This window comes from Xiphophorus maculatus, chromosome 11, assembly GCF_002775205.1.
Source record: "Xiphophorus maculatus strain JP 163 A chromosome 11, X_maculatus-5.0-male, whole genome shotgun sequence".
Lineage (NCBI taxonomy): Eukaryota > Metazoa > Chordata > Actinopteri > Cyprinodontiformes > Poeciliidae > Xiphophorus > Xiphophorus maculatus.
In genome coordinates, this window is record NC_036453.1 from 30,624,461 (window position 1) to 30,641,792 (window position 17,332).

The 17,332-nt window shown below is 35.4% G+C and overlaps 1 protein-coding gene across 1 annotated transcript in view; it reads left to right on the top strand.

The window, feature by feature from the left end:
- The window catches only part of LOC102216794 (replication protein A 70 kDa DNA-binding subunit-like), a 39,529-nt gene extending 22,463 nt beyond the window's left edge, over nt 1–17,066 (top strand). The window contains exons 13-17 of the mRNA XM_023342731.1: nt 258–387; nt 7,444–7,620; nt 7,767–7,874; nt 8,082–8,168; nt 16,431–17,066. Coding sequence (XP_023198499.1) covers nt 258–387; nt 7,444–7,620; nt 7,767–7,874; nt 8,082–8,168; nt 16,431–16,532 — 604 coding nt within the window. The 3' untranslated portion in view covers nt 16,533–17,066. The remainder of the gene's footprint in view (nt 1–257; nt 388–7,443; nt 7,621–7,766; nt 7,875–8,081; nt 8,169–16,430) is intronic.
- The last annotated feature ends 266 nt before the right edge of the window (nt 17,067–17,332 follow it).

A 17,332-nucleotide genomic window follows, 5' to 3' on the forward strand; every position in this document is an offset into this window, starting at 1 on the left:
ATTTCTTTGCCAGTTTATGAACGTATATTTACATTTGAGCCTTTGTGGGATTCTAACTATATGTGAAGAAAATATACAACAAATTCCAAGTTTTGCATCCTGTTGTTGTTTTTGAAAATCATTGCAGTGTTATGTTGTTGAGTCATTATAATAAGTTATTAGAAACCATACATTTAAATGATTAGATTTTTTTTCTGTGCCACATTTACACATGATTATTTCTGTCTATTTTATGTTTTTCCGTGTTCCCTTTGTAGGTATGACCGGGAAGGTTATGCAGTTGACAGCCAGTCACTAACAGAAACCATGTCAGTCAGTGTTGGATCGAAGATGAACTGGAGAACGCTGAGTGATGTTAAGAATGAAAACATGGGACACGGAGAAAAGGTACAGTCTACACAGGCAAACATGGCAGTTTCTCATTTACTAAAGGGTTATTTATGTTAAGATTCCCTACACCAGTCTGCTTGTTGCTTTCATATACTTGTATTTCTTATGAAAGCAGAATCTAGAGAAACACCTTCAAACCCAACTGATCCAAATTCATCAGCTCCAGTAAAGTGCATCAAAACTATTAGTGGGTTTTGTTTGTCTTGGAATTGTGGGGCAAAATTGTAATTTACAAAATGTCTAAATATTGAAGTTACATTTTCTTACATGCCTGTCAAAGTCTTTCTAAGTTTCAGAACTGGAAACACAAAACGATTTTAAAACCTTTACATTTAAAAACAATGGCAACTCCTATTTGTCTTCCAGTCTTTGCAGCTACAATATGTTTATCAATTTGTTTTAACTGGATAAGAATTAACACATAATAAATAGCTATACTGTGGAAGAACATACTATTGGAATTGTGTGCAGTGGATCTTAAAGTGAACCATCTGCCATTTTAGGAAATGAACCAGAGCAGAATTATCTTGGTTTCAACCAGAATTGGAGTCCATCTAAGGGGTATTTGACACTCGCTAAACTTTCCATCTAATTAATTCAGTTTATCTCAGATTAGTTTTCCTCTTTCCTTGCATTTAATTGGAAGCTGCTTATGGATAGCTTGAAGATCAATGTTATTCCTAATGAAAATTTCTAATTATGTGCTAGAGGAAGACTAAGGAGCATAATATTACCAGAAAGGAAAGAGGCATAAAAATGTGGACTAGAGACTCGATTGCAAAAAAAGAAAAAAAAACTTAAGCACTGCCATTTTAACTTCACAACACACAAGAATCTGTTTTGAAGAATATAAGAGATCAAGATGGTAGAGATGACTAGTCTGGAAAAAAATAAGGGTGACTTAAAGTGAGAGGTGAAGTGAAGCTTGAGAATTTGATGCCGACTGAAAAGGTTTTACTGAGAGATGCAGGACGGTGAGTTTAAAAGTGAGAAATTCTCATTTTTACCTCTTTTATCTTGGCCTCTTTTCTCTTGTGCTCTCACTCAGCTCTGTGCACCCCCAGCTGTTTCTGTAATTGAACTGAAAAGCGAGGACAAGGCTTCCCATCATACACTCTGAGGCTACAGCTTTGGTTAAAACTATGGAATCTTTCTAATTTGCAGCAATCCAAATTAGCATACTACCTGTTTCCTCCATCTTTGGGGGTGGACAATTTGGATAGTGTGTCAGAATCTATCTATCTGTGTGTGTGTTTGTGTGTGGATTGGAGCATGTTAGGAAGGTCGGTTGTGTGGGATATAAGTGTTCAATCCATTTCTAATTAATGTAGATATGCGTGTATGTTTGGGATTTTGGGACGAGCATTAAATTCGTCATGTGCAACCACATCAATTATGTGAAGTGGATTTTCACTTGGTTGCCCTTCCACGTGTAAATTTTAATTACATTTAGGTGCCAGAAGGTGACACTGGGATTTGGTGTGATAAGAATGAAAACTACTTTCACATTGTAAAATGTGTGTCAGTCGTGTACATCCAGTTTGTGTTTGTGTATCTCTGAGTGGTTTTGTCTACATGCTACTAGCGGTGCTATTAAAAGATTTTGCCCCAAAGTTTTTCTCTCCATACGGAGCATTGCAAGACTTTTACCCCTTTTCACTTTTACACATTTAGTAGTCGGAGAATGATGCATCGTTATTTTTATATTTTTTACAAATAAAATCTAAAACATGTAACATGCATGTGTATCTTGTCCAATCATTTGAACTCAGACATCAGCTAAAGAAGGAGTTAAGTCAGCTTGAGTGTTTATTGGGGTCTCTATACAGATTAGAAAATTATAGGATTTGATTTCATTATTCTTCTTTTCTGGGTAAATATGAAAAGATAAAATACATATATGAAAAATGTTTATATTTCCAGACTTTATTTCCCTATGTTATCTCCTTCCTCCTTTGTGTCCTTTCTTACTTACTGCATCACGTCCTTCCTTCTTTCCTTCCTTTTATCCCTTAATTCATTCATTCCTTCTTTCTTTTGATTTGTGTCCCTTTTTATCGTCTATATCCTAACCTCTTTCTTTTTGTGTTCTTTCTTTCACATGTCTTTCTTTTTCCTATCCTTGTGTTTGATCCTTTTCTTACTTGTTATCATTCTTATTTTTTCCCATGTATCATCAATCTTTTTCTGGAATGCTTCCTTCTTTTCTTATCCTTTTTGAAAAATGTTAAATCCTTTCATCTTTTTCTTTCCACTTCAGTTATGCTTTATTTAAGTTGGTCTTTGACACAAAAACCACAATGAAATAAATTGAGGGGGCAGTTTTATGTATTTTCCTGGCACATAGTGCCATTTTATTGCACAATCAGGTACTTATGTTACCTCCAGTTATAAAAATGTTTTTCGGAGCGTAGTAGCTCCTATGATGAGCTCAGTTTGACCAGGTGTTTACTAACTGCTGATAGTCTGAAGGAGCTGTGTAGGGGAGGCTGTGGGAGAGATGCTTTGTGGAGTAGGCGGCGCTTTGAATGAGCAAGCGTTTAGGCATCTCTGAGTGGTTGCCACTGGAGATTGACATAACATGATGTAAAGCTCAAAAAAGTTGATTTTATATAATACCCCCATTTAAAGTTCGTAATTATAATGCAACATTTAAAGTGTTCCAGGGGTATAAATGTTCTTATTAGGCTTTGTAGATGAATACAGCAAGAAAAGAAAGGACCTCAGCAGAGAGTTTTTAATTATGAAATATTGTGGGATTCATTTATCATGTTTTGCTATTGATGAAATAGTCCCTGGTCAAGGTCCTGCTGTCCTTTACGTCCACATTAAGTGTAGCATCTGCCGTCATAAGGAAGACTCAGCAAGCCCTCATTTCTGCCTCACCCACCCACCTACTGCCTTCCACATCGCCTCACGACTTCTTTATCCTTCCAGTTTGCTTTTAAAATGTGACGAGGCAGGCATGGTTATGGAAGCGTAGGAGTGTGGTGTTGATGGGGAGTGGGGAAGTTGCTAAAGGGGGAAATTCTGCTAATTAATAAAAAAAAGCCTCTTACTAAGTGTTTCTGAAGGGTCCTTGCTCGGTGGCATGGACGCTGAGTCGATGGATGGGTGGACAGATTATGAAACTGTGAGTCAGTATTGACCAGAGGGAGAAAAGTGTCAGAGGGCTCAAAGTCTGAGTGACAGTAAGTGTAGAGGTCAAGGGGACACAGCATTAGCCCCCTCATGAGGGATGCAGGAAACACAATGGCCTTTTCACATTCAATGCTTTTACAAAACACTTTGCAGGAATCATGCTTTGCAGAGCAGAGGAACAGCGTTCCTCAGTATGTGTGTGATTTTGGCCCACATCCTAGAAAGAGTCTTTGATAGACTCATTTAGGCCAACATTAGTAATGAGTCTGGCCCAGCTCTAGCTGGTGCTTGTTGTTTAGTGTGCGTTTTATATTCTAGCTGTAATTCCTGGATCTTGTTTAAAGTCTGTTCTAGAGAAGAAATGCCCTCTGGTGTATTGTTGGAAGAAATCAATTCTTTCTGGTTTTCTATATGTGCATGTAGATCACATTTTCCATGAGTACTTTAAATTCCTGTATGCTTGCATGTAGGTGCATTCGAGGGCTGCCTCTTGCAGTGAGACATTGTTCATCTGCTGTGTGTTTTTTTGTATTTATATTTATGGAAATTGAATGGCATGCTTCTCTACAGGATGAGAGCAATAGCCTTTTTCCCTCAGAATTAACATTTCTTTCCTTTTTAGCTGTTGAGTTTAGCAGTGTGATTTCTGCTGCCTAAGGTGCTAATATCTGTTTAAATTACAGGCGCATCGATGCATTTTAATTTGATTTTGTTTGACTGTGCACACTTTAATTTGATTTTGTAACAGAAGGAAGTTTAGCGTCACTATATCTGCATTGCACATGTAAATATTTGGTTGTTTGCATATAACCTTGCGTTATAGTCATGTATACTTGTCAGTTTGGTTGTGTGTCTGTATGTATTAGCACAGCTTTCGCATTAGAGAGGGAGAAATTCATCTCGTCTTGCATCGATTATGCAAAGATTTCTCAAACTCCTCCTGCTCTTTGTGAGCCATTCCAAGACCTTCTGGAAGTCAAATAGAGATGTGTAAACAGCATGCATGCACCAGTTGGACTGAATTGTTGGCGCCAATTAGATATTGAATGCCAAGTCGAATGTAATTTCATTTTTGATTTTCTTAATTATGCCCTTTTGCACCCTTTGCAATTTACTCTGTTGCTGTTTGAACTTAAGGAGCTCTTTGGCTTTTTGTCTTTATTTCAAGTTTTTTACTTGGTCTTAAAATGTATGGAATTAGGTTTTTCCATTTTTCAAGTCTGGATGAGAAGGGGTTTTGAACACAGGGAAACATTTTTTGATTTCAGAGTCTTCTGTGTTAACTTTTCCATAATATAAAACAGAAAAAAACAATCCAACTATTGTATATACACTCTTTTTCCTTGCCGGGTCTCCAGGGGTCATTGGGCAAGAGGCTGGGTGCACCCTGGACCGGTCGCTAGAACATTTGATAAAAATATTTGCTCACCAATTAAAGTAATTAACTTTAGGTATTCCAATTACCTGGTCAAAGCTGTATAAAATCCAGCACCTTTAAATGCTGCTTCTAAAAACACATTTACTATAAAGTAGTCACACACACATTGTATAAAATTTGTAATGTAGTATCTTCATTCAATATTGATTCAAACATTTGCAATTATAACACTTTATACAATAAAGTAATTACTGTTGATCTACTGGTTAAAAATTTGACAATATATACACAAATAATATTCAACAGATTTCAGAGATAGAATAAATTTTTTACTTTATTTGATATGATGTTTTTAAGTCTACTTGGTGAGAAATTGTCCGATTGTCATTATTTTGTTAGGAATTATGGTTTCTTATGTTATGTTTATTCATTTGAATTAGTTTTCTTTTAATCTTAATGGATTTAACTATTCATTGGGATTGATTTGACACACCAAACCTGGCCCTCTGATGCTATTTTGATCAAATACAGTTCCTGACGTCCAATCGTGTCAAATGGATTGAAGATCATGACTATTTTTGATTACAAACTTAATAAGATACTTTTGCGCTCATCTTTTTGCGTGTTATGACTGCAAAGAAGTCCAAACCACCGAAGCTGACATCATACCCCACTACTGTTCTGTAATTTTTTGACTCTGCTGTGGACTAGTGATTACTCACAGTGTTCGTGAGGCCTTTGCCACCTGGCATCTCTTTCATCTCACAAGATGTTGCCTCCTACATAACAAACACTTTGATGAGATATCTTCTTCCGCTCTATTCATTGAACACCTTTCACTTTGAAAAGTTTGATTCCGTCTTGGCAAATGCACTTTCTCTTCTAGCACACGTAAACGTGTGCTTTTAAGTTTTAAAAATCCATATGGCATTTGGATTTTAGGAGCAGGTTAAACAGAAAGATTGCATTTATTTCCACCCTTATCACAGTCTTGAAATATTTTTGGTATTTAAATGTGGTTTAAATGTGTTGGGTTATTAAAATCAGTGGTGCATGTACCGTAAGTTGCTGCTGTGTAGATGTAAAAAAGCTGTATTTATAAATGTACTAATAACACATTTTTAAGACATAGGTCATATTTTTTTGCTTCCCTTTATGCAATCATGTAAACTTGGCTTTTCTTGGGGTCAAATGAGCAACAGCAAAAGAGGAGCATTATGCTAATAAACTAAGGAAAATGTAACTAAAGAGGAGCATTTATGTAAATTGGTCTGCCATTTTTCAAAATGTCAGACCTCTAGTTGTGATGTTAAAAAACATCAGATCTAGAGGGATTCTTTTCTGACACTTACTACAAAAATCAATATGCATTCAATTAAACTTAAACCAAGTCAAAAAATATATGTGATTGTGTACATCATATTAAGATTATTAGTTCACTCCATTTTGTGTGTTTACTGTGTTTTTCTTTGAAGTAAGCGCCATGTAATTATGTGCTTCTTATAGACCTTACTGATGCAGTCGGTGACAGGAAGCTTCCCATGTCTTAAACATGGTGTGTGATTTAATTTATGCAGCTTATATTTTCCCCCTCACTGAAGCTGCAACCAAAAACATACAAACTTAATATCAAAGTTTTCTTGAAGTCTAAGCCTCTTAAGTAGAAATCAGATGGGTATGCTCTGAAATTTTAATGAAACAACTTAATTATAAGCCAGTCACATGGACTACTACAGATAGTTTCATGTTTTAACATCTGCCAGCACTGTCAGCATCCAGCAAGACATAAATAGGGAAAATAAATGCTCCAGCACTCTGACTTTCTTACTAATTACCAGGGTTTCTCTAGTCTTGCATTTTGTGATTTAAGCATTTTTTGGTACCAAACAATTATTTTAAAGGATAGCATTTATTCTCTTGTAAGTTAAATTGTAGATGTAATTCATGCTGTTCATGTTCTTTTTTTCTTTAATTTATAAATTTGGCATTTAAAGTTCTGGTGAGACTTTATTTGAAGGATTGTGAATAAGACTGTCATGACATCGTCATAAACATGACATAACACCTGTCATGAACATGAGTAAGTCTTCATGAATATTTATTTACAGGAAATCAGGTTTTGAAAAGTATGTGCGTTAAAGTTTATTTTGCATAGCACATTTAACAAAAAGGCAGTTCAATGTGCATTACATGATAAAAACAATACAGTAACCACTTATGAAACATATATATGAATCAATGTTCCAGTTACTAGTAATCAGATGCAACTCTGAACAAATGAGTTTTTAGCCTTGGTTTAAAGGAATTCAGTGTTTTGGCGGTTTTGCAATTTTCTGGAAGAAAACCGAATGCTGCTTCTCTATGTTGGGTTGTTATTGATGCAGAGTAAATGTCTGCATCAAATCCAAAGACCTGATTGGTCTGGAAAATTCTTCTTCTTCTAAACGTTTGCAACCGAACTGCTACCTGTTTTTACTGCTCAGACTCTTCAGTATTTAGATTTAGCCTCTTTTTCTGTCGTTTGTGTCTTTCAGGCAGACTATTTTAGCTGCGTGGCGACTATAGTATACATGCGTAAAGAAAATTGTTTGTATCAAGCCTGTCCGTCTTCAGACTGCAACAAGAAGGTCATAGATCAACAGAATGGTTTTTACCGCTGCGAGAAGTGTAACAGAGAGTTCCCCAACTTCAAATATAGACTCCTACTTTCAGTGAGTATGATGCACATATGGGACAAACAACATTAATGCTTGTCAAATATGCAGTGATTATTCTCAGTGATGACACAAATACACAGTCAGACAGACAGAAGTAATGTTTTGCCCTACCCATCATCTCTCGCTGTCTTGGCTCTCAGGCTAACTTGGCAGACTTCGGGGATAACCAGTGGGTGACATGCTTCCAGGAGACAGCTGAGGTCCTGCTGGGTCGCAAGGCAGAAGAGCTGGGACAGCTCAGAGAAACAGTGAGACTCTGACACACACACACATATACACAAACACACAAAAGGAGAAACTGCCACATACAGTTTTTCTTAACAATTTCGCCCAGGAGATCTAACTATAACGGACTGCTTCCTTTTAGAGTTTCCACCAAACTTTTTGTTTACCCCTGAATATTTGTCTGCTTGTCTGCGTGTGTGTGGGGGTGTGTGTATGTGTGTATTCCCAAGGACGAGGCAGAGTTTGATGAAGTCTTCCAGAAAGCCAACTTCTCTACCCACATCTTTAAAAACCGAGTCAAGCTGGAGACATATAATGTAAGTAACAATAAACAGAAAACTAGAAGTATATGGTGCAAAGGAATTCACTTTTTTCCCAAGACATAAGACTGCAGAAATGGTACAATACAAATTACTGCTTTATATGATCACAGCTCATCCCTCATTCATCATAATTTTGAGAAAGTGCATCTCAAAAAAATGGAAAATTGTTGAAAAGTACATTTGTTTCAGTCATTCAATTCAGAAATTGAAACTCATAGCTTTATTGGATTGATGTATTGGACTTGATAAAACACTGTCGACTAACAACAACAGATAGGCATGATTATTGATTGTACAAACCTAAAGTTCGACCCCAAGAACCTTGGAATAAAATTTTGATTAAAATATCCTAAAAATGTTTGTCAAAATTTTAATGAAATGCAAATTTTACAATGGACTAGTTCTTTTTCCATAACAAATTTTCTTCCATATAAATTTGTATATAAACTCAATGAACAAAGAGCGCCGACTCAGCAGTCCTCGCTATGATTGTGTAAGATATATGACACTCTGTATTGTTACTATGACACTCCTGCGTTGATAATCCTTTTTTAGTCTTTTATAACTTTAAAATTTTTATAAAAACACAATTTTGGGCTATTATCATTGACATTATTAGAAGTAAATTATTGAAACATGTGGATTGAACTAACAAGCAAACTTTTCATTGGCATTCTATGGTGCTATAGTAAGCTATTTTTTTTAAATAATCAAAATGCTATTGATATTAAAATAATTAAAACACATACAATACAGATCTAAAAATGTTTCCGAGCTGCTCCGTTCGCGTGACTCAATCACGTTTTTGTTGTTTTTTTCAAGTGAAATTTTTATTTTTTGTGGATTAGTTGGTTGGCTTACTAAAATTGACCTAGTGTCAATACTGTAGCAATCCCAAATGAGGCTGTTTTATGAAACAAAGTCAAACATATAATCTTTATGATATTGTGTTAAGCATTTCCCAGGACTAATGGATAGATCAGCTGTTTCACAGGTGAACAGTATTGGCTAATTTTCTGCTTCAGTGTGGAAGTTTTTAGTTGGATTTCTTATGGCCAATAAAGAAAGCTGTGTAACTCATTGTGTTGAGCGAAAAAGTAAGAAATTACGGACTTAAATATTTTGCATTCTCTTAATGATAGTAAACTGAAATGGCCTAATTTTTAAGTAGCCTAATAAACTGTAACTGCTGCATCTGTGGTGTTATTGTTTGGCATAAAACTACAAAAGCTGAGGTCCTGTGAGACTTTCAGGCATGTCTACTACGCACTTGTAAAACAGAAGTCATTATCTTTTGTTTTTTACTGAACTAAAGTCTTAAGCTTGTAAAACCACCAAACAAGATGCACAAACACGATGTAATCACAAACCCCGTCAGTCACGCAGCATAAACTCAGAATCATTTCAATTAGTTACAGAACGACAGGGGGGTTGTTTTGTAGCCAGTGCACTTTGGATTGCAGAAAACAAATACAGCTGTGGATTCATTTCTCTTAATTAGACACTAATTAGCATTTAGCTATTGTCTGTCTAAGGCTAATTAGCCTAATTATTCAAAGGCCAAATTGCCACTACGGGCATATACTGGGAGGAGCAATTGAGATTCAGATTTATCTCTGAAGGATCTGTGTCTTGACCTTATGAAACCCTTCAAGCAATCCTGTGCAGTTTTAATCCATTCCTTTAGTTCATAAAATAAGAAGGAATGCCTGCCAGTGACTGAAAAATTTCCCAGTAAAGCGTCTAAAGATCAAATTGTTACAGTCATAAAATATTCTCAGTGGGAGAGATTTGTCTAAAGCACCAACAGACACTACCTCCCACGCCCAAAACAAAGAGAAAAAAGCAATACGCCTTCAGATTATGAGTTTAAATTTTAAACCTTTCTCTAATTGTTTTAAGTTAAATGAAAAAGTATAAAATTGTTGCAGTAAGTGGATATAAGTGTTCAGAAAAGATACATAAAAGAAATACTAATAAAACAGCATTTTAGCTGGCAGATTTTATCCATGACTACAAAAAAATTCAAATTGTGAACATTTTCTGTCAAAGTATTTAGTAGAGCCAGTAGCTGTGTGTTGCCACTGTTCATTGTGTCAGTTGTCAGTCAGCCACCTTTCTCAGCTCTCTCCTCAGGTGAACAGTATGCATATCAGAGTGAGTCAGCATTAACCTTTTTCTTTTTTGCAAAGGTCTTTTTCATCACAAAAACTTTTAATGTACAGCGTAGGCTTGGTTAAAATTGTTATTTTGAGGGTGTGCTGCACTGTTATTTGCAGTGTGTTGTAACACACTGTGCATGTAATGTAGTGGTTTTTCGTTTGTTCATCCAGAAGCAGAAACTTTTCAGGTGGGTTTTGCTATAGGAGGCAAGGTAATTTTCTGGGGTATTTTCTCTTCCACTGAAGGAACCAAACAAAACAAAGTGGATGTAACCCAGAAAAAACCTCCCAGTTTAGGATCTTCTACAGGTCTTATTATCTGTTATCTTTTATGTCAGAATAATGACATGAGTATTTTGTGTCACAGCCTGTAAACCCAGTCATGTTATGATCAGTGTTTTCACAGGGTTACTTTTTAAATCTGTTCATAAAACAGGCTAACCTTAGTGAAAATGTTAATTGAATGATTTAATTGAAGCACAGACCTCAGCTGGAGGCTAACGGAGTAATGCTGTAATGATTTTTTAATGATTTAATATGGTGAAGTTAAAATATTTTATAGCATTTATGTTCTGCGATACCAATTAAAACGATCGCAGCCCCCCTCGGGATTGTCTATCAATATGTAATTTTGAAGTTTCAAACTAACAAACATGATGAAGCAGCTCCTGCTGGGTGTCTGCTCCAAAGATAAGTGAAATCTGTGTCGATGAAATGCATTGGAGGTGTTACTTTATAACACCTATCCCTATTTGGGATGTCTATAAATGAGTTTTTGTAAAATTGATGTTACAGAATCATCATCGATGTTTTTATTACTGGAAATTATACATTTTATTATTCCCAACAGACGTGTTCCTCCTCTCCATATGAGTGGGTGTTATATACATATTCAGTCTTTTTGTCTCATAGGTTTGCTACAAATTAACTCAGTGCAATAACACTACTTTTCTCATTTGTCTCTTTTTATAAGAACATCTAGTAAAAGCTTCACTTCAGTTGTTGTAATGTTTAGCTCATTAGTTCATACTGCATGTAGCAATAGACAATCCATCCAGAGACCATCAAGCAGTGATAATTATGGAGTGTGTGGAAGAGGTTTTGTATCTAAGAATGTTTAATCAGTAAAATATTTAGATTTAATTCAATTCAGAAAACTTTATGTATCCCCAGGGGCCAATTAAAGGAGGCACATAGAGCCCACATAATAAAAACACAGAAACATACAGAAATAGAAAGAAGGTGCAAATGGACATTGAGGTGTATACATTATATAGATGTTATATTTGTATTAATAAAGGAGGAGTTCAATCTGGTGTCTGTTATTTTCTTCTTCATATGACTGACTTGACTCTAAACATAGCACATTTGATTTTTCTAGATTAGGCCAGTCTAATGGACTCAAACAATATTTACATCACTGGTAAAGATGTGTAAAAAGCCTTAAATGAATTACTTATTCCTTTAGTGCAGTTGCATAATCTTACACTGAAAGATTTGCTGCAGTAGTGAACGCTGTAGCTATTTGTCCTCTTCACTGTGTGACGGTAAGATAAGCTTAGCTCCTCCTCCGGTCTTAGTCGTCACCATTATAGATGTTTAAACAAATGACTACTACTAAATGCAGTTATGATTGAGTTTATGAGTAGTTGTTTTCTTGTAGCAGATATCAGACTTGTGAAAACTTAATTTGAATTGGGTGTTTGCCTGTCTTTCACGTTTTAAAGAGAGGCTAAGATAGATGGACCTCTATGCCCATCTATCTTAGATAGACAGAAAAAAGTTTCTATTCACGTGTTTCTGGTTTGAGCCTAAATTTGACAAACGGCATCCGCAAACACTCCAATAAAGGACAAAGCACCTTATCTTAACCCAGTGGGGGTTAATTTTGGACTTAAAATAATAATAATAAAAAATTCTGTTGTATCATCATCACTACTACCTGATACGCAATGTGGTCTTGGGTCTGTCAGGACAGCACTATACAATTTCAATGCAAGACATGCAGCAATCACAGCTGTCCAAATGCTAATGTCAGTATTAACAATCTTTTATGAAGAATATTTTTTTCAAAGAAGTTTTTGAAACACTTGAGAGTTGAACAGGTAGCACCATTTTGCAGCAATCTGATGGTTGAATAACCTAAATAACAGATTAAAAACAATTTATTTTTTGTTGAGCAACAAATTGGTTTTTGAATTAAAAAAAAAAATCAGTATAAGGTTTTCAATAAATTACAGACTCTGCAATTAATTCGATTAAAAATTTTAATCAAGTCCCTCCAATTTGAAAATATGTCAGGTCTGTTTACTCCATTTGACTTGTTTGGTGTGCCTCTAATTGGGACACTAGTGATAATGTAGAAATTAATTTCCTCCCTTTGGTATTTATTTTCACACTTAACTAAACTAAAAGCTTAATTTCTCTTAACTTTTTAATGTGAAAAGTATGTTGGTATAATTAAAGATTATTTTAAGACTTTATAAATGTGTCCACCGGGGTTGTCAATACATATGGCAACATAATGATGCCTGTATTTGGACTTGAATCCATGTGTTTTTCAATATGAAGACATTTAAGAAGATGTAGATGTACTCTTATTATTTGCTCCAAGGTTTCGAAAATGTGAGTTGTATATCTGTTTGTATATTGTGTATCTGAATATATGTCAGAGGGGACAAATTTTCCTTCATTTATGGTAACAAACCGACCATTGAGAGCTAAGCACAGACTTAATATTATCGCCTTACATCATCTGCAAAACCAGACCCTTAGTTGAACTTGTCAGCAAGAAATTCAGTTCTTATTGCTCTTTCGCAGTATGATAAAAATGTTTTAGTGAAATCTAAGGTAATTTACATAATCAATGTGATATTTACAAAAAATATTTCTAAGTGTTTCATTCTTTACCACGTAGCTGACAGTGAGCACTTGTGACACACTGGACAAGCAAATCAACAAAGACACAGCAGGCTGTCTGTGGTTGACATATTTCTTAATTTGGATAGACGCAGAGGTTTTGATGTTTTTAAAAGAGAAATAAGACTCGTGTAGCACAGAACCACAAATGTAAGCCCTATGGTGTCATTTGAGGACAACTCAGAGCTCCAGTAATGTTCCGGATAAGACCAGTGTTTCTAAATACCGAGGCTGCAAATTTCTGATGTTGCTAATAAAACCTAAGATTCAGTAAGGTCAGTGGGAGCCATTCTTTTGCTCAGAACATACTGTGACAAAGTATTATCTGCAGGGAGTGTTAACTGCTTGGTTATGACAGTTTTTCTGCAGGAATCCTCTGCTGTGTAACTACATTGTTTAACACAATACTGAAACTTATTAATTCTCCATGAGGTTGTAGCATATGTATGAATAAATTGGCTAGTGGTGTGTTGCCTTTGTGTGAGCCATAGTGTGTGTTTTCTTTCACATTGTATCCATGTGCCAGACAGCGTCCAGACCTTATTTCTTCAGGGAAAATGCCGGCTTCACACCAACCTGTGAAATACAGTTAGAGAAAATGTTCAGCTGCCACAATATTTTGTTTTTCTGCACGTGAGTGGAATATTAATTACAGCATATTATGTTGATCACATCAATTTTGTCACCTTTTGCGAAGTAAAAATGACCCCTTTTTAATTTTACTTTTGTTTCTTTAGATAGACAAAATTGAAAATAATGATAGGAGTGTGAAATCACAGATATTAAACAGCTTTAATACTCAATTTGCTTGCTGAACTGCTGATGGAACATTTTTAACGCTTTGAAATTGTTTTATGTGTAATCCCTCTGATAGTAACTGTGATCATAACAGAAAAGACTTCAGTCATTATGTCTTCACAGGAAAGTCTTATAATTGGAGAGTATTAGTGAGATGCTTTAGCTCAGAAAATAATGGAAATGATCAGTCAAATGGAAATGGAAAAATCATATTAAATCTCTGATTTTGTGATTTAAGAGTAATCCTTGTGGATGAATGGCAAGTTTGTCTTTTCATTGTATCTCTGCATCCCCTGTCTGTACCCTCTATCTTAAAAAATGCCTAAAGAAAGTCAAATTGGAACATGTTTCTCTCTCATTTAGTCTAATTTATAGTGGAGGAAACGTACAGACTGGACATCCTGCTTTTGCGCGGTTAGAGATGGAAAATGTCACTTTCACGCTCTGTTCCCCCAACAAATTGTAGTCATCACTGAGGTGTTCACAGTTCACAAGTTGAATGCCACCTTAGACCAAAGCCGGGTCACTTTCAAATTATCTTCATTTTATTCCAGTTGAGAAAAAAATCAAACGTCTCTTTGTGATACTCTGTAGGAACTCATTTTAGATCTATAGGGTTATCAATGTGGCATTACAGCAGATAATACTTACAATCTGCTTTTTCCCTTCTAAGTTATTTGAAGAGTGTCATCTGCTTTGTCTTTTATTATATCCATGTTTGCAATATGCAAATAAAGACAGCTAATGACATAAGAAGCTCTATCCATGATGGCGCTCCAGCCAATTATGTAACACTGAGCTAGGCATAGTTTCTATTTGAAAGAAATGAATAGACTAGACATTGCTAATAGCAGCAATAACATTATCTATGGCTTTGTCCAAGGAAGAAACACAGCTATACACAGAACCACTGAATGAGGAATAATCTTTAAGGGAAAAGAAAAACAAAGGAGCATACACATCATTAAACAATACCTGTGTTGATGGCTTTGTCCAGAAAGCAGACGGCTAAACCAATTATTTTCAGCTGTCTCCACTATGTGGGCTGTGCAAGAGGCTTACTAATATTCATTTACGTTTTAAAAGTAATTATTTTGCAAGCAGAGCAAATTTAGTCTATAGTCAAACATTTCCATAATGTCAAGATGGCACAAGGCGTAGGAGCACCAGGTTGTGTTTTCAGCTCCAGAGCTGAAAGCATAAAATGTAAAGACAGATTAAACTGGGACAGACAGTGTTTTTGGTGAAGAGCTGATGTCTACCTACAACAAGAAAATAAGTCGACACATTACATAAAAAAACATGAGGCATTGAGTCACCAAACTGTGAAAAATATCAGTAGCTGACTAATCAAAGAAAATCCATTTCTACCAAATAACTTCTCTGAAATGTAGTTGGAAGGGCATTTTTGTTTCATTTGCATATGCACTAAAATTTGTTTTTGTTGTAGTCAACATAAATACAACAAAAACAAGCTTAAATTGCAAAAATGAGCATGCAATGTTTGTTAGAAATTGTCATTTTATTTGAGTTATTTTTGAAGTGGCTCCATAAGCCATCAGCTGTGGCTGATGGAGCCGTCAAGATTCACTGTTTTAAGCAAGTGCAGTTTGCACTTGAATCCTTTCTAACAGATGGTGAGGTAAATTATTCATGCCTGCTGCGTGACATAACAAAAGGAGAAAATCATCTGAAAAATAAGTTTCTCTAAGTATTGATAACATTGCAGCTCTACCTGCAGAAAGTTTCTTGGACTGAAAGGCCAGACAGACTCCTGCATTTGTTGAATAGTTTTTTTTTTTCTAAAACAAACTGTGATTGCTAATTATAGGCTTGTTTCTTTCTAAAGTCAGAACAGATGGAATATGCAAAATCTAGTGTCCTCCCAGAGTTTTTATTAAAACATTCAGCTTATTGAGGGATGTTTGCCATATTAGCTAATTATTCTTATTAACTGGCTTGTATGTAGTTGTTGCCAAAGTACGAGCTTTGATGATGAACAAAGGGTGGTCCAAGCTGCCTTTGCTTCATCGTTTATTCATTGTGAGCTTCTCATATTTCCCTCTCATTAGCAAGGTTTTTGGAACATTACTCAGACACAGAGAAACTATGCAATACAAATCAAAACTAACATATTAAATACCTAGTAATTATGCATCTACATGAACTAACAGCATAATGGCTTATGTTGCATAGAGCAGTGATCTACAGCTACATAGTCAATCTGCTGTGATGGATGGTTTGTATGTGCTTTGAGGTTAGCAGTCAAATTTGTTAACTTTTACTAAACATGCTGTTGATTGATTTTCTACCTTAACCCATTAAGTATTAGATATTAAAGTTTAAGTCTAATTTGAGCCTTTTCTTTTGTCCTTAGGACGAGAGTCGGGTGAAAGTGACCGTAATGGAAGTACTTCCTGTCGACCACAGAGTGTACAGCCGAAGACTCCTCAGCAACATTCAAAAATTGGCTCACTGAGCCACATTCACATCTGGCTGCCTGATAATTACGCATATGTCGGCTTGGTTTTTGACCAGACTAGGACTGGTGTGAGACTTTTTCAAACCACCAAATTTTATGTCTGATACAGGAGCAATCAGTGAGATCTTTAGCATGTTTATATCTTAAAACACTGACACAAAGAAGTTCATTAAAGGGATTTTTTTACATTCACAAGGTTTTTTGTTTTAAAGAAATTTAACTTTAATTTGTGGAATTTCTAATTTTTCCTATTTCTTTTTCCTATTTCTTAACCAGTGATTTGTGTATCCTCATTTTTAGTAGTTTCTCTCTTTATATAATGACTCGTTTTGATTCAAAGCATGTTGATATTCAATGTTGACTAAGTGATAAAAAGAAAAATCTTGCTTTTAATTTTGTAAAATAAATGTAGCACCAGTGCATGAGAGTTTATTTTAGATCCATGTTCAGTGTTAAAATATTTTTTCTTTGTGTTTTCAAAGGGTATTTTTTTGTCTCTAAATGATGTTAAGCTGTGATTAAAATCACTTGAAAATATCCAGTTTTTATCACTGTTACTTTATAGTATCTGTATTTTATGGTAAGTGGTTTGTACTTGTATAGCGCTTTAACTAGTCCAGAGGATGCCAAAGCTCCTCTGAATGACTTCAAATACTCATTCATACACTGATGGTGGTGACCTCTGACCCCACCAGCAGCAATGGTGGGTCAAGTGTCTTGCCCAAGGATAAAGCATCATCGACAAACAAAGTTGGGCAAATATTGCCGTAAATAACAAGAACCGTGTTGACGGATTA